Below are 20,955 nucleotides of genomic sequence, written 5' to 3' on the forward strand. Positions count from 1 at the left end.
TGATTACAGCACTTTTATATAGAATGCCATTATTTAAATAAATGTACGGTGAACGTTGTTATGAACAGCTGAGCAAATGTGATAGAACAGTGTGGGGTATAACATTAAAAATTGACCCAACATAAAACTGTTCTACACAGACCCAGTTCATCTGTTTTATTCTATTATGTTTAGTTCTGTTGTGTCTTACATGTTGAGTTGCGCTGACCTTTATGTTGCATTAGTGAACTTGTAACACCATGAGAGCAGTAGGCGGTTGGATGGATGATGACCTCTGTCTTCAGTGTGATGAAACTCTTGAAAAAAGGGTGGGTGGGTTCTGGTTTGCACTTAAACATAATGGAAAGGTTCTGAATAGATCCTCTATAATGGTTTCTGAGTGGAACCATGATATCACAGAGGGGTTCTCTGTAGAAATGTACATAGGAGGCTCTGGTTGGATCTAAGTATAACTGTGAATGTTGGGTTCTTGTCTTCACCCCATAGACCAAGGGTGCCCAACCCTGGTCCTCGAGGGCTACTATCCTGCATGTTTTAGATGTATCCCTCTCCCAGCACGCCTGACGGTCATTATCAGGCTTCTGCAGAGCCTGATGATAAGCCTATCATTTGAATCAGGTGGGTTGGAAGAGGGATACATCTAAAACATGCAGGATAGTAGCCCTTGAGGACCAGGGTTGGGCACCCCTGCCATAGACCCTCGCAAGTACTAAGAAAATGGGCGGGTTGAAGCAGGAACCAAAGCCAAAGAACCCTACGGTTCTAGTATAATGTTGTTAATTTATAAGAATACAGTAGGCCTATGTGTTTTCGAGATGCTGTAATAAAGAAATGCTTAATTGTTTCAAATGTACAATTTAAAACCTTACAGTGGCTAACAGTAGGGCTACATTGGTACACTGTAAAATATGACAAGCTGATCTTACCGAATCGAATCTAAGAAACTAGTTGCACTCAAAAAAGGTAAGTAAACGTGATCATTAGTTCAGTTTACTTCATATCTACTAGTTACATTCATTTAATTTACTCAAAAATATCAAGTAAAATTAAAGTGGTCTTTCTAAGCAACTTAAATAACTGAAGAAAGCACAACAAAGAATGATTGGGTTGCAGGGTTACTTTTTTATTCAAACAAAATACCGTAACAGCAATACACATACATGTAAGCAGGTGTCACCAACCCTGGTCCTCCAGATCTACTATCCTGCATGTTTTAGATGTATCCTTCTTCCAAAAACACCTGATTCAAATGATAAGCCTATCAAGCTCTGCAGAAGCCTGATAACGACCGTCAGTTGTGTTGGAAGAGGGACACATCTAAAACATACAGGATAGTAGATCTCAAGGACCAGGGTTGGTGACACCTGATGTAAGCAGTACATGGGTAATTTTATGCAGTTAGGCAAGAACAGAGGTAGAAAAGAAAGTGAAAGGAACAGGATATTTAAATACGAGGGGCGACTGAAAAGTTTTCAGCCTAACATGGAAAGGATTAAGATATGAAGACCAAATTTGATCCATGAAATCTTTCACATATCTTAATCCTATCCACTAAATTTCTTGGTCATAGCAATCTTTTTCCCTGTTTTACAGGTCCCTGTAAAGTGTTTCCTGAAAAATGGACAAACTTGAGTATCGGGCTGATTTGTGACTATGGAAGAGACTTGGGTCCATCACTATCAGCCTGAGACCAAGGAGCAGTCAAAACAATGGAAACATCCCATGTTACCAACCCCAAAGAAGGCAAAGGTCATACACGTACTTGATGACAGCCCGATACTCAAGTTTGTCCATTTCTCAGGAAACACTTGATACAGAAAGTTCAGGGACCTGTAAAACAGGGAAAAAGATTGCTATGACCAAGAAATTTAGTGGACAGGATTAAGATATGTGAAAGATTTCATGGACCAAATTTGGTCTTCATATCTTAATCCTTTCCATGTTAGGCTCAAAACTTTTCAGTCGCCCCTCGTAGTTTTAATCTAACTTGGATCTCTATTTAGTTTTGGGTTTTTCTTTCTCATAAGAGACCCTCATCATGAGATATAAGAGAGGAAGGCCTTCCCCAAGAGAGACAGGCCAAAAGGTTGGAAATAAGTAGGATTTCCACACTAGATTGAGCAAGGCCACAGTGACTCATGGTGTTTCAAAATGGCCGCTCCAAGAACAGGTGTTCCGGCTGATTACACCTTCAACCACATTGGTGGAAGAGCTTAAGCACACCTGTGGAGCCTGACTGCTCTGGGAAACTTAAAGGAACCTTGACATGTAAGCAGTGGTTCAAATCAGTGTGTATGTTTACTTCTGGGGTTTCTGAGAATCCAAACGTTTCTTTCTGTCTAAAATTACCTTCTACGTTGCCTCAGAAAACTTCCATGTTCCTCTCCTGCTCATTGACAGCCACTAACTAACTAAGTGCCTCGTGTCTTCTTTTTCTGTGGCATTTTTGACAGTTGGCAAACCTCCTTAAAGGTGCTTAAAGAAGTAAATTAATGCCACCAACTGGACTGGTGTGTGACTCCAGAGGATGTTTAATACATGAACATAAAGTTTCAAGTCCAGTTTCTCAGATCAACTTAGTTTTATTCTTCTTTAGGAGAAAATGGGTAAATACTCAAAGTACATGACTTAAAGGAGTGATGTTTTGCTCTTTTTAAAATGGAATTATGCATTTTAAAACATTTCCCTGTGGTCTACATAAACTGTAAATGCTATGCTTGGGTCTGAATTCTTCATTAATTCAACTCCACAGGTCCATCTTCAACCCTATTTCTGAGTAATGACACCAGAAAGGTCATTTTGAGCCACTTCACGCCCCACCCCCTCCAGGATGTTGACTGTGTTTTCTGTTCCGTTCAGCCACTTGTGTTCGTTAATACAACCAACAACTGAACATTTTGGGTAATCACCTTGAAGTTTGGACATATTTTCAGTAAGGACTACAACTGTTGCTGCTGACAAACAATTACGGCATACTCAGAGAAATGTTCGTCAGAAGTCTTGACCTTATATGTGCAAATGTCGTGACGTAACTAGTTATAGACGCAACATATTAAGCAGGAATTAAAACTGGTGTAGAAATCCACTCAATTTTTGCCAAAATGAATATAAAGATAGGTTTGCAGCACCTGGAGGGTTCAAATTCAACCTTTTTGAACTATTAGGGTCCAAATACACAAATAAATTTACCAAAGACTAATAAAAGAAGTTTTAGCAAAATATGGCCCCTTTAAATTAACAAGATAGTGAGAAATAAGTAAGAATACTAACATGATTTAAACAATTACAAGTATTACCTTTTAGAGTGTAGGAGTCTAATTTCTGTATTAACCAATAAAGACCCAGTGCTACTTTTGTGTCAGTTCCCAAATGAAATTTTCTCTATATCGAACCTTTCTAAGTGATTTATTACAATTTATTATAATATTCTTCTCTGTATTTTGCATTTTATTAGTATAAATCAGATAATTTCCTGTATTTAATTTACTGATCATGAAAATGTTCATGAAAGTTCAGAGTAAAGTTGAGGGTTATTATATCAACAACAGAGAAAACTGAAGAAAAAGTGACTTTTTCCAGTCAAATCTATCATTAACTGAACATAAATCCAGTGTGTCCATCCACTGTCATTGATCCAACTCCATGGCTTTTACTGGTGAATCAATGTTGTAGAAGATCAAAGCATTTCCATGTTCACTACGGAGCCTCTGAACGTCCAAATGGGTCATATCTGATGACCATGAAAAGATGAAAAACTGCATTTTACACAAATTATTTACATGTATTGATAGGATTAGTGGATCAACAGGTATTAAACAGTTTACATCAGTAGATGGTTTTGGTCAGTGATGGATTTTTGGGTCTTTATGGGTTAATTCCGATTGAAAAAATACCCACACATATATTTCTGTTGGATATATTCACACAGGCACCAGTACTCACCAAAACAACCCCCGGTACAGTGTGGTAGCGTGGTTGAAACTGTCTGGAGGACCCACCCTCTTCATGCAAAGTGTTCATTGACTGAAGCTGCACTTAAAAGTTTCACAACGTGGCTACAATGTGTGTGTACTCAGACATGACTGATGTTGTGAAACGAGTGTCAAAAATAGCTGGCTTTTAAACGGAGGAAGATGTGTCATAATGTGTCACAGAATGAGTTCATGTTGAAATTCAGTGTGATCAGATGATTAAATGCCGTGTAGCTATAGTTAGGAGGAAAAAGCGTAAGTGCACTTCAGCACCATGACAATAGTAAGAATCAAATGGATGCTATGGACAGAGAAAACACATGAATTTAAAGCCTCTAGTTTCAAGGTGCTACTCATAGTGTTTATTTTAGATTTAACGTTGTAAGTGCCTGCCAGGTTTAGTCGCACATAGATAACACAGTATGTTTTCTAAAAGGGAAAAAAAGTAGTGATGATCAAGTAGGAAGAAGAATCACATCCCAAGGTTTATTGCTGGACTATACTTCAACAGAGACACGAATCAGAAGCAGAAGAGTGAAGGGTATAGCATTCATCTATAGTCTACGTATGTGTCCTGTCCCTTCAAGGCTGACTGTTACGCTATCCCCATACCAGACATTCCAGAGGCAGCATGGCTGGCTTCAGGCTCTGTGTGGCTGATCCTGGAACAGCATGTTCTGCACAGCAGTAATCACCTCAGCCCGCCACAAGCAAGGCACAGCACCACAGCAACAACAAGGCAGAGCTTTGTGCCTGTCAATTTGCACCCTGAAAAAGCACTCTGGAATTTCATTCACATAAGGAAAGGGACACATTTTTTCCGACCCATTTCTGCAAGACCCATCCTAATTTCCTTGGCTCTCCCACTTCAGTCGTCCCTCTGAACTTCATGATGTTGTGCAATTTTTTTTTTTCTCCCAGCTCCCTATTCTGCCCAGTGGGATTAGAAGGAGAGGAAGCTGAAGAAGCCACAAGAACACCCTTGGGAGATCGATGCCTGTCTGGGAAAACACCTCCCCTGGTTCTCCTCCCCTCTGAGCAAACAACCCACACTCTGTAACAAGCATATGGGCTCCCAATGACACAGGAAGGAGAGGACTCAAATCCAAGTATTGGGAACGTTCCTGAGTAGGCGATGCTGGATTTCAACCCTTCGTGGCATCAGCTCAAAGCAGGCTGACTTAAAGACTTCCGGCCACAAGCCGGAGCCAGCTTTCTGTGGCATCTTGGCATCTGCAGTGCCAACTCTGAAGTATGAACAATATGTTCAGAAGAGGCAAAGACAATGGTGCCAAGAGTTTTAATTAAGATTGTGTTGTGGAATGGAAAATAAAAGCATGCCCAGGTAATGGCTTCTATCCCTATTTCAGAGGTCTGACAGAAATACGATTTACTAAAACTGTATGTTGAAGCCAATTAATTATATTAACAATAAAGCAGTAAAAGACCCAGAGCAACCAAACAGTCTAAAGACAAAAAACAGTGTGTACTGCTCTCAGAGGCGAAGCATAGCAAACGTAATTGTATTATAAATGAATATCATTCAAAGACTATTAAAGAGTGGATCAAGTGTGGTTGAGTGGACAATTTAAACACTGCAGATTTCGGCTCTCGCACTGGAAATTCTGTTTGAAGATAATTGTATGTGTGATTTTATTTTATTCCAAAATATTAAAAGTGATTGATTAGTCTACTCACTGTGTACATGCACACATAAGCAACAACCCACAGTCTCATTGATTGAAACAGGGCTGCAGTGAATGATCATTTGTATTAATTGATTAGTTCTCTATAAAATGTCAGAAAATGTCAGAAAGCATGTTTTCCAAAGCCCAAGATGACATCCCCAAATGTCTCATATGGTCCACAAGCCAAAACTACTCGTCACAGAGATGGGAAGAAACCAGAAAATGTTGAAATTAATGAAGCTAGAATTAGAGAATTTTGAACCTTTCCTTAAAAAAATAAAAATAGTAATAAAATAGCTGGTGAAGAATTCAATAGTGGCACCCTAATTGATCAATTGATCAGTTGGTCCAGAATGCACTGTGGACATTAAGGTGTCAATTTTCAAGCATTACGAAAATAGCATTGCATGTATGACCTTACACTAAAATTTACACAATGACACAATGAAAACCACATTTATAGAATTATGGGTTTTTATATTTTCAGTGTTTTTGGAGGGGCTGTCCCTCTAGTCTCAGTTTCTTCAAATGAACCATGCAGCATATCATATTGCCTCTGGCAGTGAGTTAAATCCTTCACTTGTGCAAGTCATTGGTTGGCTACAACCACAATAGTCAAGTAGGCCCAATGCCAAGGCGCTGATTAGTCTAGCTATGCCTCTGTTCTCCAGGCAATGTGGAGTAGAGGTGCAGTGGGAGTCCAGCTCATCACCAAAGAGCACTGTGCTAAACACAAGTTTAAGTGGAAGAAAGCCAGCAGACTGTAGTGTATCCATGCTGGACATAGAAAGCCTTGGGCAAGGAGGCATCTGCCTCTTTAATACATAATTCACTCAGACCTGAAACATCATGCTTTAGTCCTGAGGGCCAGTAGTCTGCTTCTGGTTGTTGGAACATAAAACTGTCTCCATCAGATAATGGTCAACTTGGTTTAACAGGCAGGGAACTATAACATTACGGAAAAATTGGGCAGATGAGATTTACACTCAAAACGCAAATAAAAGGAAGTATTGTAGTGATATTTCATGTCATGGACATCCACTCTCATTTACAAGTGTCGTTCTCCAGATCCAGGATGAGCATGTTGGCTGTGTCATCTCACCTTTCCACCTCAGCAGACCTGTCTCATCACCCTTGACATACAGGTAGGTCAATATGTAGAGACAGCCACCTGCCCTCAACCTCTGCCTTCAAACATGCACACAGTCACTTTACATCGCAACCCCTGCAAATGCATCTTCCTGTGGGGGTATTATTAGAAGCACTCATGTCTTATTGCTCACGTTATTATCATAACTGACAGGATGTGCATTAGTTACTTCGGTCTCTGCTGCATATTGGACATAATGTTGACACACTAGCATAAAGGCCAATTTGGAACTCAGATTGAAGAGTGAAAAACCTAAGGCAGCTGTAGTGCTTTCATGTGTAATAGTCCCAGCTCAAGTTCCCATGAAAGAGGCACTAATGGGTTAACAGTAGGAATGAGAGGGGAAGAGAGGGAAAATCAATGCTTTTGTTGAGGGGAAGAAAGAAAGGCTTTCACAGGTCTATGTATCATTAAGCAATTGAGAAAGCTAATTAGAGTGGGGGGAAAAGATGTGCAGATCTCACAGCTAATTATTTCCATGGCAACCACAGCTCCTGTAGATGATCTGAGGTAGCAATTCACTATCTCCAATCAGGCAGCTGATTGCATGAAGAACAAGAGAGACACCTAGTGGTAGGGAAGAAATGTGTCCACAGCAAACTCACTGAAATGATAGTAACTTTAAATACTGACACTACATTTAAAAAAGGTTTAGAACCAGCATAACTCAGTATTGACACTCATGTCAAATATGGCATAATATACCCCATTTTATCAAGCTAACGTAAGTGTCATATGTCTTCAGTAATCCTCAACTCAAGTAGATCTGTATGCACCTGTTTCTAAGTCTTGCCACAAGCTTACAAGATCAGTACTGTTAGATGCACGTGAGCTGCTGCCCACAGGATTTTCTGTGGGTGTCACAAATACAACGATTTAGATATCCAAGCAAATGAAGCCAGGATGTGAAGATGGTTTTGGTGCTTTCTGGAGAACTAACTGTGTATTATGGCAAATGTATTGTTGCCATTCAAGACCCAGTTATGAGGATATATGGGAGAAGTGACAAGTTTTGATATAATCTGACACTCCACATATTTTTTCATAATAGAAAAGGATGTGAAGTATTTATTTTTTACAGTATGTCCCCTTTAAACAAAGCACCAGTTTGTTTTTTTCTTAAGATGACACATTAAAATTGTTCTGGGTCATTCATTTAAAATAAAATGTCTTAAAATTTAAACTAGCTACATGCAGTGGAATTAAAAAAAAAAAAAAAATTCTTTCAGGTTCCTGTAAATTCAGTGACATTTACCTGCTCTACCAGATTAACCACACTTTTAATTCTTAAGTGAACATTTTGTTGCATTTTATTTTATAAAGCAAAAAAGTACTGATTTAAAAAAAGGCATACAAAAAGGTGTAAATTGTCCATAACAGTCAGAGGGATCTCCATCCTCTACAGGACAGCTCAGTGTCTCTGTTTGCTTGGGTCAATTTTCTCTAAGTGAACAAGGGGTTTGAGTTGCTCAGCAAAGCTGCGCATGTCTTCTGATACAGTGTCCTGACCAGCAGGAGCTAACACACTCAGCTCCACCAAGTATGAAAGTGACAGACGCTCCGTGTTCTCCGTGTTCCCTGGTACCAGGATACGCGACAGCTTAGTAACCACTACTTTCATCGCACCTTTACGAAACACGTGACCATTGGCCACAAACTCATGGTCCATGCGGAAGCCCATCTCATTAAGGAACTCTGGCAGGCTGTGTGAAGCAGCCACATCAACACAGTTGCGTACCAGTGCATGGCGACTTTTATCTCCCACTTCAGGTTGGCCCAGGTAGCGTAGATGCCATGGAGCTGTGGGGTGGGACAGAGAGCGACGGGCACGCAGAATGAAAGGGTTGCCTTGTTGACCTTTCAGGAGATAAACCAGTTCATGGTCTGTGAAGGTCTCAGGTTCCATGTTGTCACACAGACCTCGGAGACGATGCAAAAGACTTTCCAAGGCCTGGTCTAGCACACTCCCTGAAGATGGAAAGAAATGTACCTTTGTCAAAATCAGAGGTTCTTCTATTTTGTGGGTTATAGTTTGAGTATGATGTAATTTCACATCTGACAGCACAATGACAATGGCTGTCAATTTTTGTAAAAAAAAAAAATAAATAAATAAAAATAATAAGTTTGTGGTTTATAATGAAATTTTCTTCATGGGACAACTGTACTTCCTGTATTATCACTTATTGCTGAGTTTGAATGGTTTGTCAATCCATTTTTTTGGAAGACTATTTTCTTCTACCACCATCAAACCATCAACTGAACTGGTAGACTTGTAGGTGCTGTTCTGATTCAGCATCTCAACCATGTTTACTTTATGGTGCATATTTAATTTCTTTCCGACTTTATTCTCATTAAAATGCAAATCAATATTTAGGACCTCTACAGCATTACTGAATGCATACAGATACCCAGGTAAATATCTTAAGTATCTAATCATCAGGGTTTAATAGCATAAAGAAAGAAACTTAGATACTTTTCAAAGTACTTAACAAATGTACTTCTAACGACAAGAGATGGTGGACTTGAGTATTAAAAAATAAAGAGGGAAGGGCACATAAAATAGCTCTCAAAGATGTTTCTCGGTGGCTTTCAGTCCAAGTGTCTTTGATTAACATTAATGTGTAGTTAATACTGCACCTAAATGTTCCATCCTCTGGCCACAGCTGTGGTCATTTCTGGAGTATCTTACCTTGAAGCAGATACTCCATCATGTTGATTGTGCCCCCGGTAACGGGCATTACAGTCACAGGAGGAGCCTCCATGTCTTCTTTGAAAAGTTGTTGTTGTTTTCTGAAGGTGGAAAACCGTAAAATTCTTTATTATCTGCATGCAAGCTATGAACTTAAGTTTCTGGCTGGTAATGATGTCATTGTACTACTATTACATTCTACTATTGCTACTAGCTAATACACACGCTTCGGTAGCATTAGCCAATTAGCATTAGCTAACTTGGCGTAATTTCATTTATCACTAACCAAGCGAAATAAAACACCAACTTCACTTACTCTAGAAACTCAGGTAGATCTTCTCAAAATCATCCACAACAAAGACTGAGCACCACTCAACACACGTTAACTAGCTGTTAGCAAACAAACTTGTTAGCAGTTAGCTAGGATGTACAGTGAGGAGCAAAGGTGCCCTGCAAATTTTTTCAACTCTGACTGTAACCACGGTGGCGTATCTAAGAAAATAAAAATAATCTAAAAGGCTTGGTTAAGACTCAATTGTACAATAAAGAGGGCCAGATTTGGTTATGAATGACGGCATGTCTCTTCTTCTTGTTGTCGTAAAGCGTTTGGTGCTCAACATCCAGGTGCACTACAGCCCCCTACCGGTGAAAAACTGTAACATAATAGTGAACGAGTTATAATAAAGGCAAAGAGTACAACACAAAGCCCAAAAATACACAATTAAAGGAAAATACCATCTAGAAATAATTGAAGAATCATCACTAATAATAACCTAGTTGTTTTCAATGTTCTGTGTACTAAATGGTTTTCTCAATAACAAAAGCTTTGGTTCACAAACCTATCATTGGATCAAATAATTGTCTCAAAGGAAAATATTTCAAGTTCTTTATTGGCATCACAAGTAAAAGGTTGCATTACCAGTAAAATCTTTTATTATTTACTTACTTACTTACTTACTTACTTACTTACTTACTTACTTACTTACTTACTTACTTACTTACTTATTTAACCAGGTAAAGCTCCACTGTGATCAACATGTCATTTGCAAGTGGGACCTGGCCAACAGGTCAGCAACATCATAATCACAATAATAAATACAATTTAAGACAGATTCCAAATCATGATGAAATATGATATGTTATGATCCAAATGTGTTGTGAGGAAGAAGGATAAAAAGGGAAAGTACTTTGTAGAACTCTTACATTGACAATATTTAAGTGCTTTATTGTTGCTGAATCTGAGTAATAGGTCAGCCTATACATGAACATAGAGACCTCAGTAGTTTTCACAGCTGGAGATGGAGATGATTTTATCTTTCATAATGTAAATTCTGGCAGATGAAAGATGAACATACATTTATTTTTGGAAAATTTGAGTCTCCATAATAACTCAAGCCTTGGAAATGGATTAGAGGTGGAACAAAAAAATGTAGTTGATCAGAAGATAGAATATCAATTCAAAGTACTGGAGTTGTATTTCTGCAATATCTTATTTATTTTCAAGAAGGACAGGTACAAAAATATATATTTTTTGTATATAGGGCTTTTATCACATGATGTCACAATACTTCTTCCTCATTATGTTATATTATATGACAAATAAAAATGCATTAAAACTACTGAAATGATTTTAGTTCACTATACACACAATCCTCCTGTGTACATGTAGGTATGTGGTTGTTTGTCGTCGGTGCAGGTCTCCTGATAATAATGGAAGAATAAACCACTGATGCCTCCTCTTCCACCTGCAGTAAGTAAAAATTACATCAACATTGTAATAATCATTTCTTTTATAAATGTATATTCACACATCAGCATCATCACATGTCACTTACATCAATGCCAAAGCAAGAAGGGCAACGCCGACGTGCTTCAGGGGCAAAGAAACAGAAACAGAAACACATTCAGCAAAGAAACTCGCCTTAGCCCCAAATATTTACCATGACAAAAACCACCCACCAAGCTATTTCAGTAAGACTGAGACACACATAATTTACCTGCCCGTAATTTCAATCTGAGGTAGTAACTTATGAGTGCCATAAAGATGAGACACACAAAGGCTCCCAGTGTGGCATAAATAATTGTCATTTGATGTTCATGTGAAGCTGTAAAAAAAAAGTAGAGAAAATATGGTGGTTTATTTCTTCAAATCAAATCTCCTGAAGACTGTAAATACAGTAAATCACTGACCTGGTGAGTTGTTTGAAGTGTGTGATGTGAAGTCCGTACTTTGATCTGAGCTGCAATTTAATGATCCACACGAATGTTCATTTGTCACGTTGTGTAGCTCGGTGTTATTTAATATCGAATCACAAACTGGACAAGAATCTGATAAATTCTTGCACTGGCGCTCTGTAATGTGACAGAAATTATAATAAGTAAACTATAAGTGAAATCTTTTACTTTTGAAGAATAACAATATTCAATACAGGTCTACATTTCTCACCTGTTACACACAGCGTTACAGTTAGAAGCTTCACAAAGGGTCTGTTACATTTACTCACAGAACAGGTATATTTTCCAGCATCTTTTGTTGTGACATTTACAATATGTATAGACTTGTTTGAAGTCACTTCTCGTAGGCTACTAAAGGATGGTTTGTTTCTTGCTTCAAAAGTCCATCTTGTGTTTGGAAATTTACCAGGACACTTATATGCAAAAGTGTCTCCTGCAGACACGTGTACTGTCTTAAACGTTTCATTCAGAATTTCTGAAAGAAAGAGAAAAGATTATCTGTTGGATGAAGTATGGTGTTAACTGAACACACAGAAATATTTAGGTCTAATCTGTTCAAACAACAAAGTAAGACATGTCTTGACTATAGTTCTGACCTTTCTTTACTCTGATGATTCTGAACATGTCAGTCCTGCAGTTGTATGGGTCACAATTTACAGGTACACACCAGTACAGGCCTTCATAGTCCTCTGTAAAAGAGTCAATGATCAAGGATGCCCTGGATCCAACTCTTAGTTGATGGCGGAAGGCATCACCGTGGCTCAGTAATCCTCCCTTGTCTATAACTAATATTGTTTTTTCTTCACCACGCATTTGTCTTTTATACAACCACTTAACACGATTTACATAAACTCTGTTATTCTGACAAGGGATCACTGCTTCACATCCAAGTGAGAATCGACGGAGATGTACGACTGTAGAAATATAAAATATCAAATTTAGAACTCACCCAAAATTGTGTTTTAAAATAGATACTGTAAAATAAAAAAAAACAAAACACATAAATGAATAAAAATGACTTACCATCTTGTGAGGTGGCAGTGGATGAATTCCACATAAACAGTATAAAAATAAAGGCTTTCTGCATCGTGGTACAGTCTGTTACTTCTCTGGAGAAATTAAGATAACGCTGAACAGATAGAACCCCCCTCCTGTGGTTTTAGTATCATTGCGAAACAAAACAGTGTTTAGAGACTAAGCATCGTGTCTGTCAAGGTGGAGTGAACTGATGAGATCGCTTTTACAAAAGGAAGTGGTCCGCTAGCTAATGCGAGGAAAGGCACATAGGCTTTCACCCACACTGTTTTTTTTTACTGCTGATGTAGGATGATTTTTTTTTTTCACATTAGCATAGGTGTTAACATGTAGACTGCAAAGCAAATGTAACTCCTCACTCAAAGGTGTCAAACTATTATTACTAGGTGTTTTTTGTTATAATTTCTGTTTTCAGATTTTAGACTATAGTCTTTGTGTTATAATGCAAGAATGTAATGTAAAAATGTAATTAAATTTATTACAATACAGGGAGTTTGTTGATGTGCTCTGTTGTAATTAGGGAAGTATTTCAATACTGTGAAAAATCATTGAGATAAACACGGAGAAAAAACATAGATACATAGCACAATAATGGAAGGTGACAACTATGGAAAACTTGAACATGGCACAAGATGTATGATTTAGATATGAGTCACCTGAGCACAACAACTCATCTTATGCTTAATGATAAATTGAAAGTTTAACCATTGTAAGTTTATATTGTAGATTTAATTTATGAGCCCTTTAGAGTTTTTTCTCTTGTGATGTTGGAAGTGTTGCATCAGAAACTTGTAAATCCTTCCAGGAAGAACATAAAGACTCAGAGTATACATCCTAAAGCATTGTTTTTCAACCTTGGGGTCAGGACCCCACATGGGGTTTCCTGGAATTCAATTGGGGTCGCCTGAAATTTCTAGTAATTGATTAAAAAAAAAAAAAAAAAAAACTTAATAAAAAATAAATGGTGAGTTGAGAGAGACAATCCCTATACATAAAAGACATGACAAACTGTGAAGCTGAAACTGAAGCACTGTGGTACTGTTTATCTTTCAAATGTTCATTGTGGTCAGTTTCAGATGCTGCAGCTCTTTCATAATTCATAGTTTGAGTTATTCTTTGTTAAGTATTAATTCAGCCTTGTAAATCCAAGCTGGACTGACTGTACATATCCTGACCAAGGAAAATAAAATTCTCACTTTGTGCAGTAATCTACACCTGGCTTTTCTTCCTCTGTCCATAATAATATACATCATATAGACTAAATGTCATCTAAAATTAATTTTTATTTGCAACATAGTATATCAAACTATTACATGATCAAAAACAAATAGATTTTAGCAAAAAAAAAAAAAAAAAAATCTGTTTTGAATGTCTGAGGTCACCAGAAATGTGTGATGTTAAAATGGGGTCACGAGCCAAAAAAGGCTGGGAACCACTGAACTAAAGACCACACTGTCAAGGCCTACTGGTAAATTACACAAGTCAGATACAGTGACTTGTATTTCATTGTAGGCAATGTGAAATTGACAAGACAAAACATGAAATATGTTTTGGTCATACTGTCTGCTTTTAAATTTTAATATTTCAGAAGAATCACAAAACTTGACCCTGAAAATCTTGAAGAAATGGAGAAACTGTTGAGCAGAATGCTTTTTAATATCACTTTATTTTCAAATTTGACTTTAAAAAAAAAAAAAAAAAAAAACTGCCTCAGCTACTTCTTATTTGGGGTGGTTACATTTTGTTTTTGCTTTTTCTTTTTGTGTGTTTTGGTAGATTTTTTTTTTTTTTATCATGTAGGATAAGCAGATTCTACACCAGTTGATGGGGGTGGGACCTCTCTGTGTGGAGTTTGTATGTTCTCCCCATGTCTGCGTGGGTTCTCTCCGGGTACTTCGACTTCCTCCCACCATCCAAAGACATGCACTGATAGGTTAATCAGTTAATCTAAATTGTCCATAGGTGTGAATGTGAGGGTGATTGTTTGTCTCTATATGTCATTCCTGTGATGAACTGGTGACATGTCCAGGGTGTACCCCACCTTCGCCTATCAGTAGCTGGGATAGGCTCCAGTGACCCCTGTGACCCCTGTGACCCTGGTGAGGATAAAGTGGGTTCAGAAAATGAATGAATAAATGAATGATAAGCAGATTCTCATTAGAAGCAATATTTTATTACTAAATAATGTGTGGATGAGTCGTTGGAATATTGAGTTTATGAATGTCCACATTTTTTAAAGCTAAACTCACAAATAAAGTACATATTGTTATCTGCCTAGCATAATATGTGGCAATGACAATACAAGACAATACAACAATACAAGATCTAATAGCCGCTCTGGATTTTATACTGCTGTCCCTCATGAAAGCATCCACAAAATCCTCAAGTTTGAGGTTTCTTGTAAATATCGTGTTGCTCACAGAGTTCCCTGTGTTCTTTTCCTTGTGTTCTTCTTTGCCTGCTATCCTGATTGGTTCTTGCCTCTTGGTGTTTGGTTTGGTTTAATTTAATGTAACATCAGATTTAAATTAAAAAGAAATGAGTAGATTTGCATTTTGTGATGAACTTGCGACACATCCAGCTTGAACCCTGCCTTTATCTGATGGTAGCTGGGATGGCCTAGAACCCCTCCACCACCATTCAGAGGATTAAGCTGGTCAGAAAATGAATGAATGAATGAATGAAATGTTAATTACCTTTTTTATTTCCAAGAATTTTCATTTATTATTGTTATTTCAGGAGTCATTACATGATTATCGATTTGGTAAATTACATGCAATACTACATTAGTCATTATATTTTACCAAACTATTACCACACTATGTTACTATATGTTATTACCACAATCTTTAATGTAAAGCACCACCAAGTTTTGCAGTTGCACAACATCCAGTGCATCTCAGTGTTGATGGTCAAGAACTTTGGCTACATTTTCTTTCATCCATAGAATTTTTTTTTTTTCTGTAACCCAAGCAGACTTCCCTATAATGGACTTAACTAAAACTTTTTGAGAATTTCAGCAGCAGTGGCTTCATAATTATCACTCTGTTAAATTTGTCTGGTGCTGTTATTTGTAAATGATCAATCTATTTTATCTCTATCACCAAAAAAAGAGGTGGATTTAAATACATCAAAGCTTTCCCAGGACCACAGTTCCTTGATTCAGTTGTGAAATATAAATGAGTTACTACAAGTAGGCTATGAACTAATTGTGTTGCTGCATTGAATACACCAATGTCCATTTAACTACATTGAAAAAAATCCAGAGGAAAATTATATATTTTTTGTACAACACATTATTTGTTGTCACGTATTGTTTTTCAGTAATAATTTTTACATTTTGTACATTGCTGTGGAGCAAACCTTCCAACAGTTTAGTCAATTACAAAATGACAGTTTTCGGGGCTACTTTACTGAGCAATACATAGTAACTGGTTAACAAACTGTAAGGAATGGGTTAACAGCTATGTTTCCATCCCTGATACTGGTGGGAAAAATGCTGAAATACAGTCCAAAAATATCCAATCAAAAGGAAAACTTGTCCATATATTGCTTAGTCAAGAACAGCTTTTATTATTGCTATCACTTCAATGTATAAGAATTAAAAGTTAAAGTTCCCAAACAAAAAAAAAAAAGATAATATGGATATAACTGAATTGACATTATTGATACATCAGAATATAACTCTGAATCATTTGATCATTTAGTTAGATAAAAAGATTAATCTAAGAATTCTTCACAAGTAAATGCCAGTATTAAAAATCAGTGCATCCAAATGTATGACGAGGAAAATCAACTTGAAGGATAAAAAGTGAAAGTACTCAAAACTTACATGCAGGACACAATATAAAATTGATATTTTACATACATATCTTAATAATTGTTATATCTTGAGATTAAGATGGTCAATTTTTACACGATAAAACTGACAGATGAAAGATGAACAAAATTATTTCATATCTGTGACTGCAAAGAGCCTTAGTCAAAACTGTGGCTTGCATCGTAGAAGATCAAAGAAGAAGATTAGATCACACAGCAATAATAAAAGTACGTTTTAAAATATATTCTAGAAATCTTATTTCTTTGCAAGGATAAAGAAAAAGAGTCACTAAAGGTTCTTTTGTGTTATAGAAATTTTACTGTACAAAAATTTTAATCTATACAGTTTTTTTCTGCACTTTTATTTCACTGTAGATACATTCACTGTAAGTCGAACAGTTGTTGGTTATCGGAGCTGGAGCTTTGGTGACAATGAATGAATAAACCACTGATGTCTCCTCTGCCCCCTGCAATAACAAGTAATAAATTACATTAAAAAAGCATTAATCAATTCATTGCTGAATAGGGGTTTACATAAAATCATTATAGACCACTTACCCTACTATCCATGCTACAGCAAAGACAACTCCATACTTAAGGGAGACATAAACAGAAACAGATTCAGCAATCCAACTTACAATTGCCCCAAATATTTACAATGACACACAACACAGACCATCCAAACAACAAATCAAAAGTTTTATAAAGACACAAATATTGTGCGTGTGTGTGTGTACTACCTGCTAGCAATTTTGATCTGGAACAGCAAATTAAAAGTGCCATGAATATATGGCACAAAATGATTCCGCCTAATGTCCCAGAAACAATTGTCATTTCATATCCATGTGTGCCTGTTAAAAAAAAAAAAGTATTAAATCCCAAACAAATCAGATTCAACACTGAGTAAATCACTGACCTGGTGAGTTGTTTGAAGTGTGTGATGTGAGGTTCGTACTTTGATCTGAGCTGCAATTTAATGATCCACACGAATGTTCATTTGTCACGTTGTGTAGCTCGGTGTTATTTAATATCAAATCACAAACTGGACAAGAATCTGATAAATTCTTGCACTGGTGCTCTGTAATGTGACAGAAATTATAATAAGTAAACTATAAGTGAAATAGTTTACTTTTGATGAATAACAACATTCAATACGGGTCTACATTTCTCACCTGTTACACACAGTGTTACAGTTAGAAGCTTCACAAAGGGTCTGTTACATTTACTCACAGAACAGGTATATTTTCCAGCATCTTTTGTTGTGACATTTACAATATGTATAGACTTGTTTGAAGTCACTTCTCGTAGGCTCCTACAGGAGGAATTGTTTCTTGTTTCAAAAGTCCATCTTGTGTTAGGAAATTTACCAGGACACTTATATGCAAAAGTGTCTCCTGCAGACACGTGTACTGTCTTAAACGTGTCATTCAGAATTTCTGAAAGAAAGAGAAAAGATTATATGTTGGATGAAGTATGGCGTTAACTGAACACACAGAAATATTTAGGTCTAATCTGTTCAAACAACAAAGTAAGACATGTCTTGACTATAGTTCTGACCTTTCTTTACTCTGATGATTCTGAACATGTCAGTCCTGCAGTTGTATGGGTCACAATATAAAGGTACACACCAGTACAGGCCTTCATAGTCCTCTGTAAAAGAGTCAATGATCAAGGATGCCCTGGATCCAACTCTTAGTTGATGGGGGAAGGCATCACCGTGGCTCAGTAATCCTCCCTTGTCTATAACTAATATTGTTTTTTCTTCACCACGCATTTGTCTTTTATACAACCACTTAACACGATTTACATAAACTCTGTTATTCTGACAAGGGATCACTGCTTCACATCCAAGTGAGAATCGACGGAGATGTACGACTGTAGAAATATAAAATATCAAATTTAGAACTCACCCAAAATTGTGTTTTAAAATAGATACTGTAAAATAAAAAAACACATAAATAAATAAAAATGACTTACCATCTTGTGAGGTGGACGTGGATGAATTCCACATAAATAGTATAAAAACAAAGGCTTTCTGTATCATGGTACAGTCTGTCACTTCTCTGGAAAAATTAAGATAATGCTGAACAGATAGAACCCCCCTCCTGTGGTTTTAGTATCACTGCGAAACAAAACAGTTTAGAGACTTTGCATCACTTCTGTCAGGTTGGCGTGAGCTGATGAGATCGCTTTACAGACAGGAAGTGGTCCACTAGCTAATGCAGAGGATAGGCACACAGGCTTTCACCCACACTGTTTTTTTTTTTTTTTTTTCACTTCTGGCGTAAGGTGATATAATTTTTCACATATGCATAGGTGTTAACATGTAGAGTGTATATCAAGCTTGATTTCTCAGTCAGAGGTTTGAAACAGTTATTACTTATGGGTGTTGTGTGTTGTAATTTATGTTTTTAGATTTTATTTTATAATAAAATCTTAAATGAAATCATAAGCACAAGAAAACATAGTGCAATACCATTTGAATGTATCTGTTTTCTCATTATGTTGACATGCTCTGTGGGAACTGGTGATTCAGATTATTGAGATAAACACACAAAAAAAACACAGACATGCAGACTAATATGGAAAGTGCAACAATGGAAAACTTTATAGGACGTGAGATATATGATTCAGATGTGAACTAAAGAAGCACATCAAGCCAACTCATGATTAATAATGAATTTAAGGCTGAACCACATGCAATCAATGAAACGTGTTCATTGATTTCATTTGTGAGCCCTTTTGAGTTCTGCTCATGTGATGGACGTGGTGTGCAGTCAGAAATGTTGACAACCTTATACAGTAAAACCAACCAAGACCGTGAGAATGAACATCCCTGTGACACTGCTTGCTGGAGGTGCTGTCAGTGCTGCTGTAGTAGTATGTCATTCACTGAACCAACTAGTACCAGATAGGACCAGCTACAGAGAAATCATAACCTCTTGCACTACCTGTTAAAAATGTACGTAATGGAATTAAAAATGTTGAGGAAAGTCTAATATGAAACACCAACCAATGCAAATTAGCATATTGTGATCACATTCTTTAAACCACTATATGTCTAGAATATATATAAATATATATATAGTAGTGTGCAAAAATCTTAGACAGCTTTTAGCTTTGTGTTTTTGCAGGGTTGTAATGGGGTTGTAATGTAAAATCAGTGTCAGTAAAGTTAGTATTAGTGTTATTTGGATTTAGTAAATTTTCAACTGTCTTAGGTCGACAGTCTGGATGTTTTCTTTAAAAAATCCTGTGTTCTTTTACATACCTTCAGGATGTCCCAGAGGCTTCCATGATCTTCTATCATTTTCTCCATCAAGATGATCCCATATAGCAGGGTTGTCAAACTCATTTTCTTCCAGGGGCCACATTCAGCCCAATTTAATCTGAAGTGGGCCAGACCAGTCAAATAATAGCATGATAACCAATAAATAATGACAACTCCAAACTGATTTAGTGCAAAAAATAACATTCAATTATTTCAATATTTACATTTACAAAGTATCCAAACAAAAAGGATGTGAATAACCTGAAAAATTTAATTTGTTAAGAAATATAAGAACAATTTTATCAATATTATGCCTTGACTTATCATTTATACATGTGTATTACAGATCAGATCTACAAAGACACAAAACATTTAACCCTTTCATGCACGAATTATGAGAACCTTAGTCAAGATTTTTTTCTTCAGTGTTTAGCCATGAAAAAAACAATGTGATCGAGTTTTTTTTTCTATGGAGTTACAAAAATATCCATGCATTTGATTTTTGAAGTAAAGAAACATGTGTTTAAAACCCAATATCAGAGAGTGATATGAAAACAATGAAATAAAAACATTTTTAATGCTGCTAATCTGATGTCCTCTCACATTTTCACATATTCTAATGCTAGTAATTACTCACTTCATGGAGATAATATGCAAAAAAAAAACCTTCTTGTCTAACAAATAACAATTGATTTACACTCAAACATGTTAGTGCAGATCAGGTTTATCAAGAACAGCAAAGTTACAGTAATGATCTGAATTACAGTGTATGGGATGGTGCATAAGCGTCCACTGTGTTGGCTGATATGGAACTAAAACAACAAAACCCATGAATATACAAGAGAACAGCTGGAGAAGAACTGTCCACTGGAGTGGACAGTGCATGAAAGGATTAATAACAGGAGAATATTGTTAAAATTACACTTAGTTATCTTTAGACATTTCAGGTTGTTCATATTTGTTCAGGTTATTCACATTTTATTGTTAAAGGATAGTTTCTTAATGTAAATATTTTCGTAATTTAATGTTTTTTGCACTGAATCAAAGAGAAAAAATTGGTGTTGTCATTATTTATAAGTTATTATGATGCTATTTTT

The 20,955-nt window shown here is 36.7% G+C and overlaps 3 protein-coding genes across 6 annotated transcripts; all 3 read right to left on the reverse strand.

The window, feature by feature from the left end:
- Positions 1-8,101: 8,101 nt before the first annotated feature.
- med18 (mediator of RNA polymerase II transcription, subunit 18 homolog (yeast)) lies at positions 8,102-10,106 on the reverse strand. 4 transcript variants are annotated; one of them, XM_030158108.1, is made up of 3 exons: positions 9,818-10,106; positions 9,499-9,596; positions 8,102-8,777 (listed from the first exon to the last, which is right to left on the reverse strand). In XM_030158108.1, exons 2-3 carry the CDS (start codon positions 9,569-9,571, stop codon positions 8,221-8,223), a joined length of 630 nt encoding a protein of 209 aa, XP_030013968.1. In that variant the 5' UTR covers positions 9,572-9,596; positions 9,818-10,106; the 3' UTR covers positions 8,102-8,220. The 4 variants fall into 4 exon arrangements, with proteins under 4 accessions (XP_030013968.1, XP_030013965.1, XP_030013967.1 ...); XM_030158105.1 differs by having other exon boundaries at positions 9,499-9,599; XM_030158107.1 differs by having other exon boundaries at positions 9,499-9,632; positions 9,815-10,106.
- A 794-nt stretch (positions 10,107-10,900) lies between these two features.
- On the reverse strand, positions 10,901-12,887 carry LOC115435585 (uncharacterized). The gene is made up of 7 exons (XM_030158099.1): positions 12,757-12,887; positions 12,330-12,647; positions 11,945-12,208; positions 11,689-11,850; positions 11,496-11,603; positions 11,334-11,368; positions 10,901-11,243 (listed from the first exon to the last, which is right to left on the reverse strand). Exons 1-7 carry the CDS (start codon positions 12,818-12,820, stop codon positions 11,115-11,117), a joined length of 1,080 nt encoding a protein of 359 aa, XP_030013959.1. The 5' UTR covers positions 12,821-12,887; the 3' UTR covers positions 10,901-11,114.
- A 4,608-nt stretch (positions 12,888-17,495) lies between these two features.
- Positions 17,496-18,682, reverse strand: LOC115435812 (uncharacterized). Its single transcript, XM_030158425.1, has 4 exons — positions 18,565-18,682; positions 18,145-18,462; positions 17,760-18,023; positions 17,496-17,665 (listed from the first exon to the last, which is right to left on the reverse strand). Exons 1-4 carry the CDS (start codon positions 18,629-18,631, stop codon positions 17,496-17,498), a joined length of 819 nt encoding a protein of 272 aa, XP_030014285.1. The 5' UTR covers positions 18,632-18,682.
- Positions 18,683-20,955: the final 2,273 nt, after the last annotated feature.

The sequence above is a fragment of the Sphaeramia orbicularis genome, chromosome 16, assembly GCF_902148855.1.
Source record: "Sphaeramia orbicularis chromosome 16, fSphaOr1.1, whole genome shotgun sequence".
NCBI lineage: Eukaryota > Metazoa > Chordata > Actinopteri > Kurtiformes > Apogonidae > Sphaeramia > Sphaeramia orbicularis.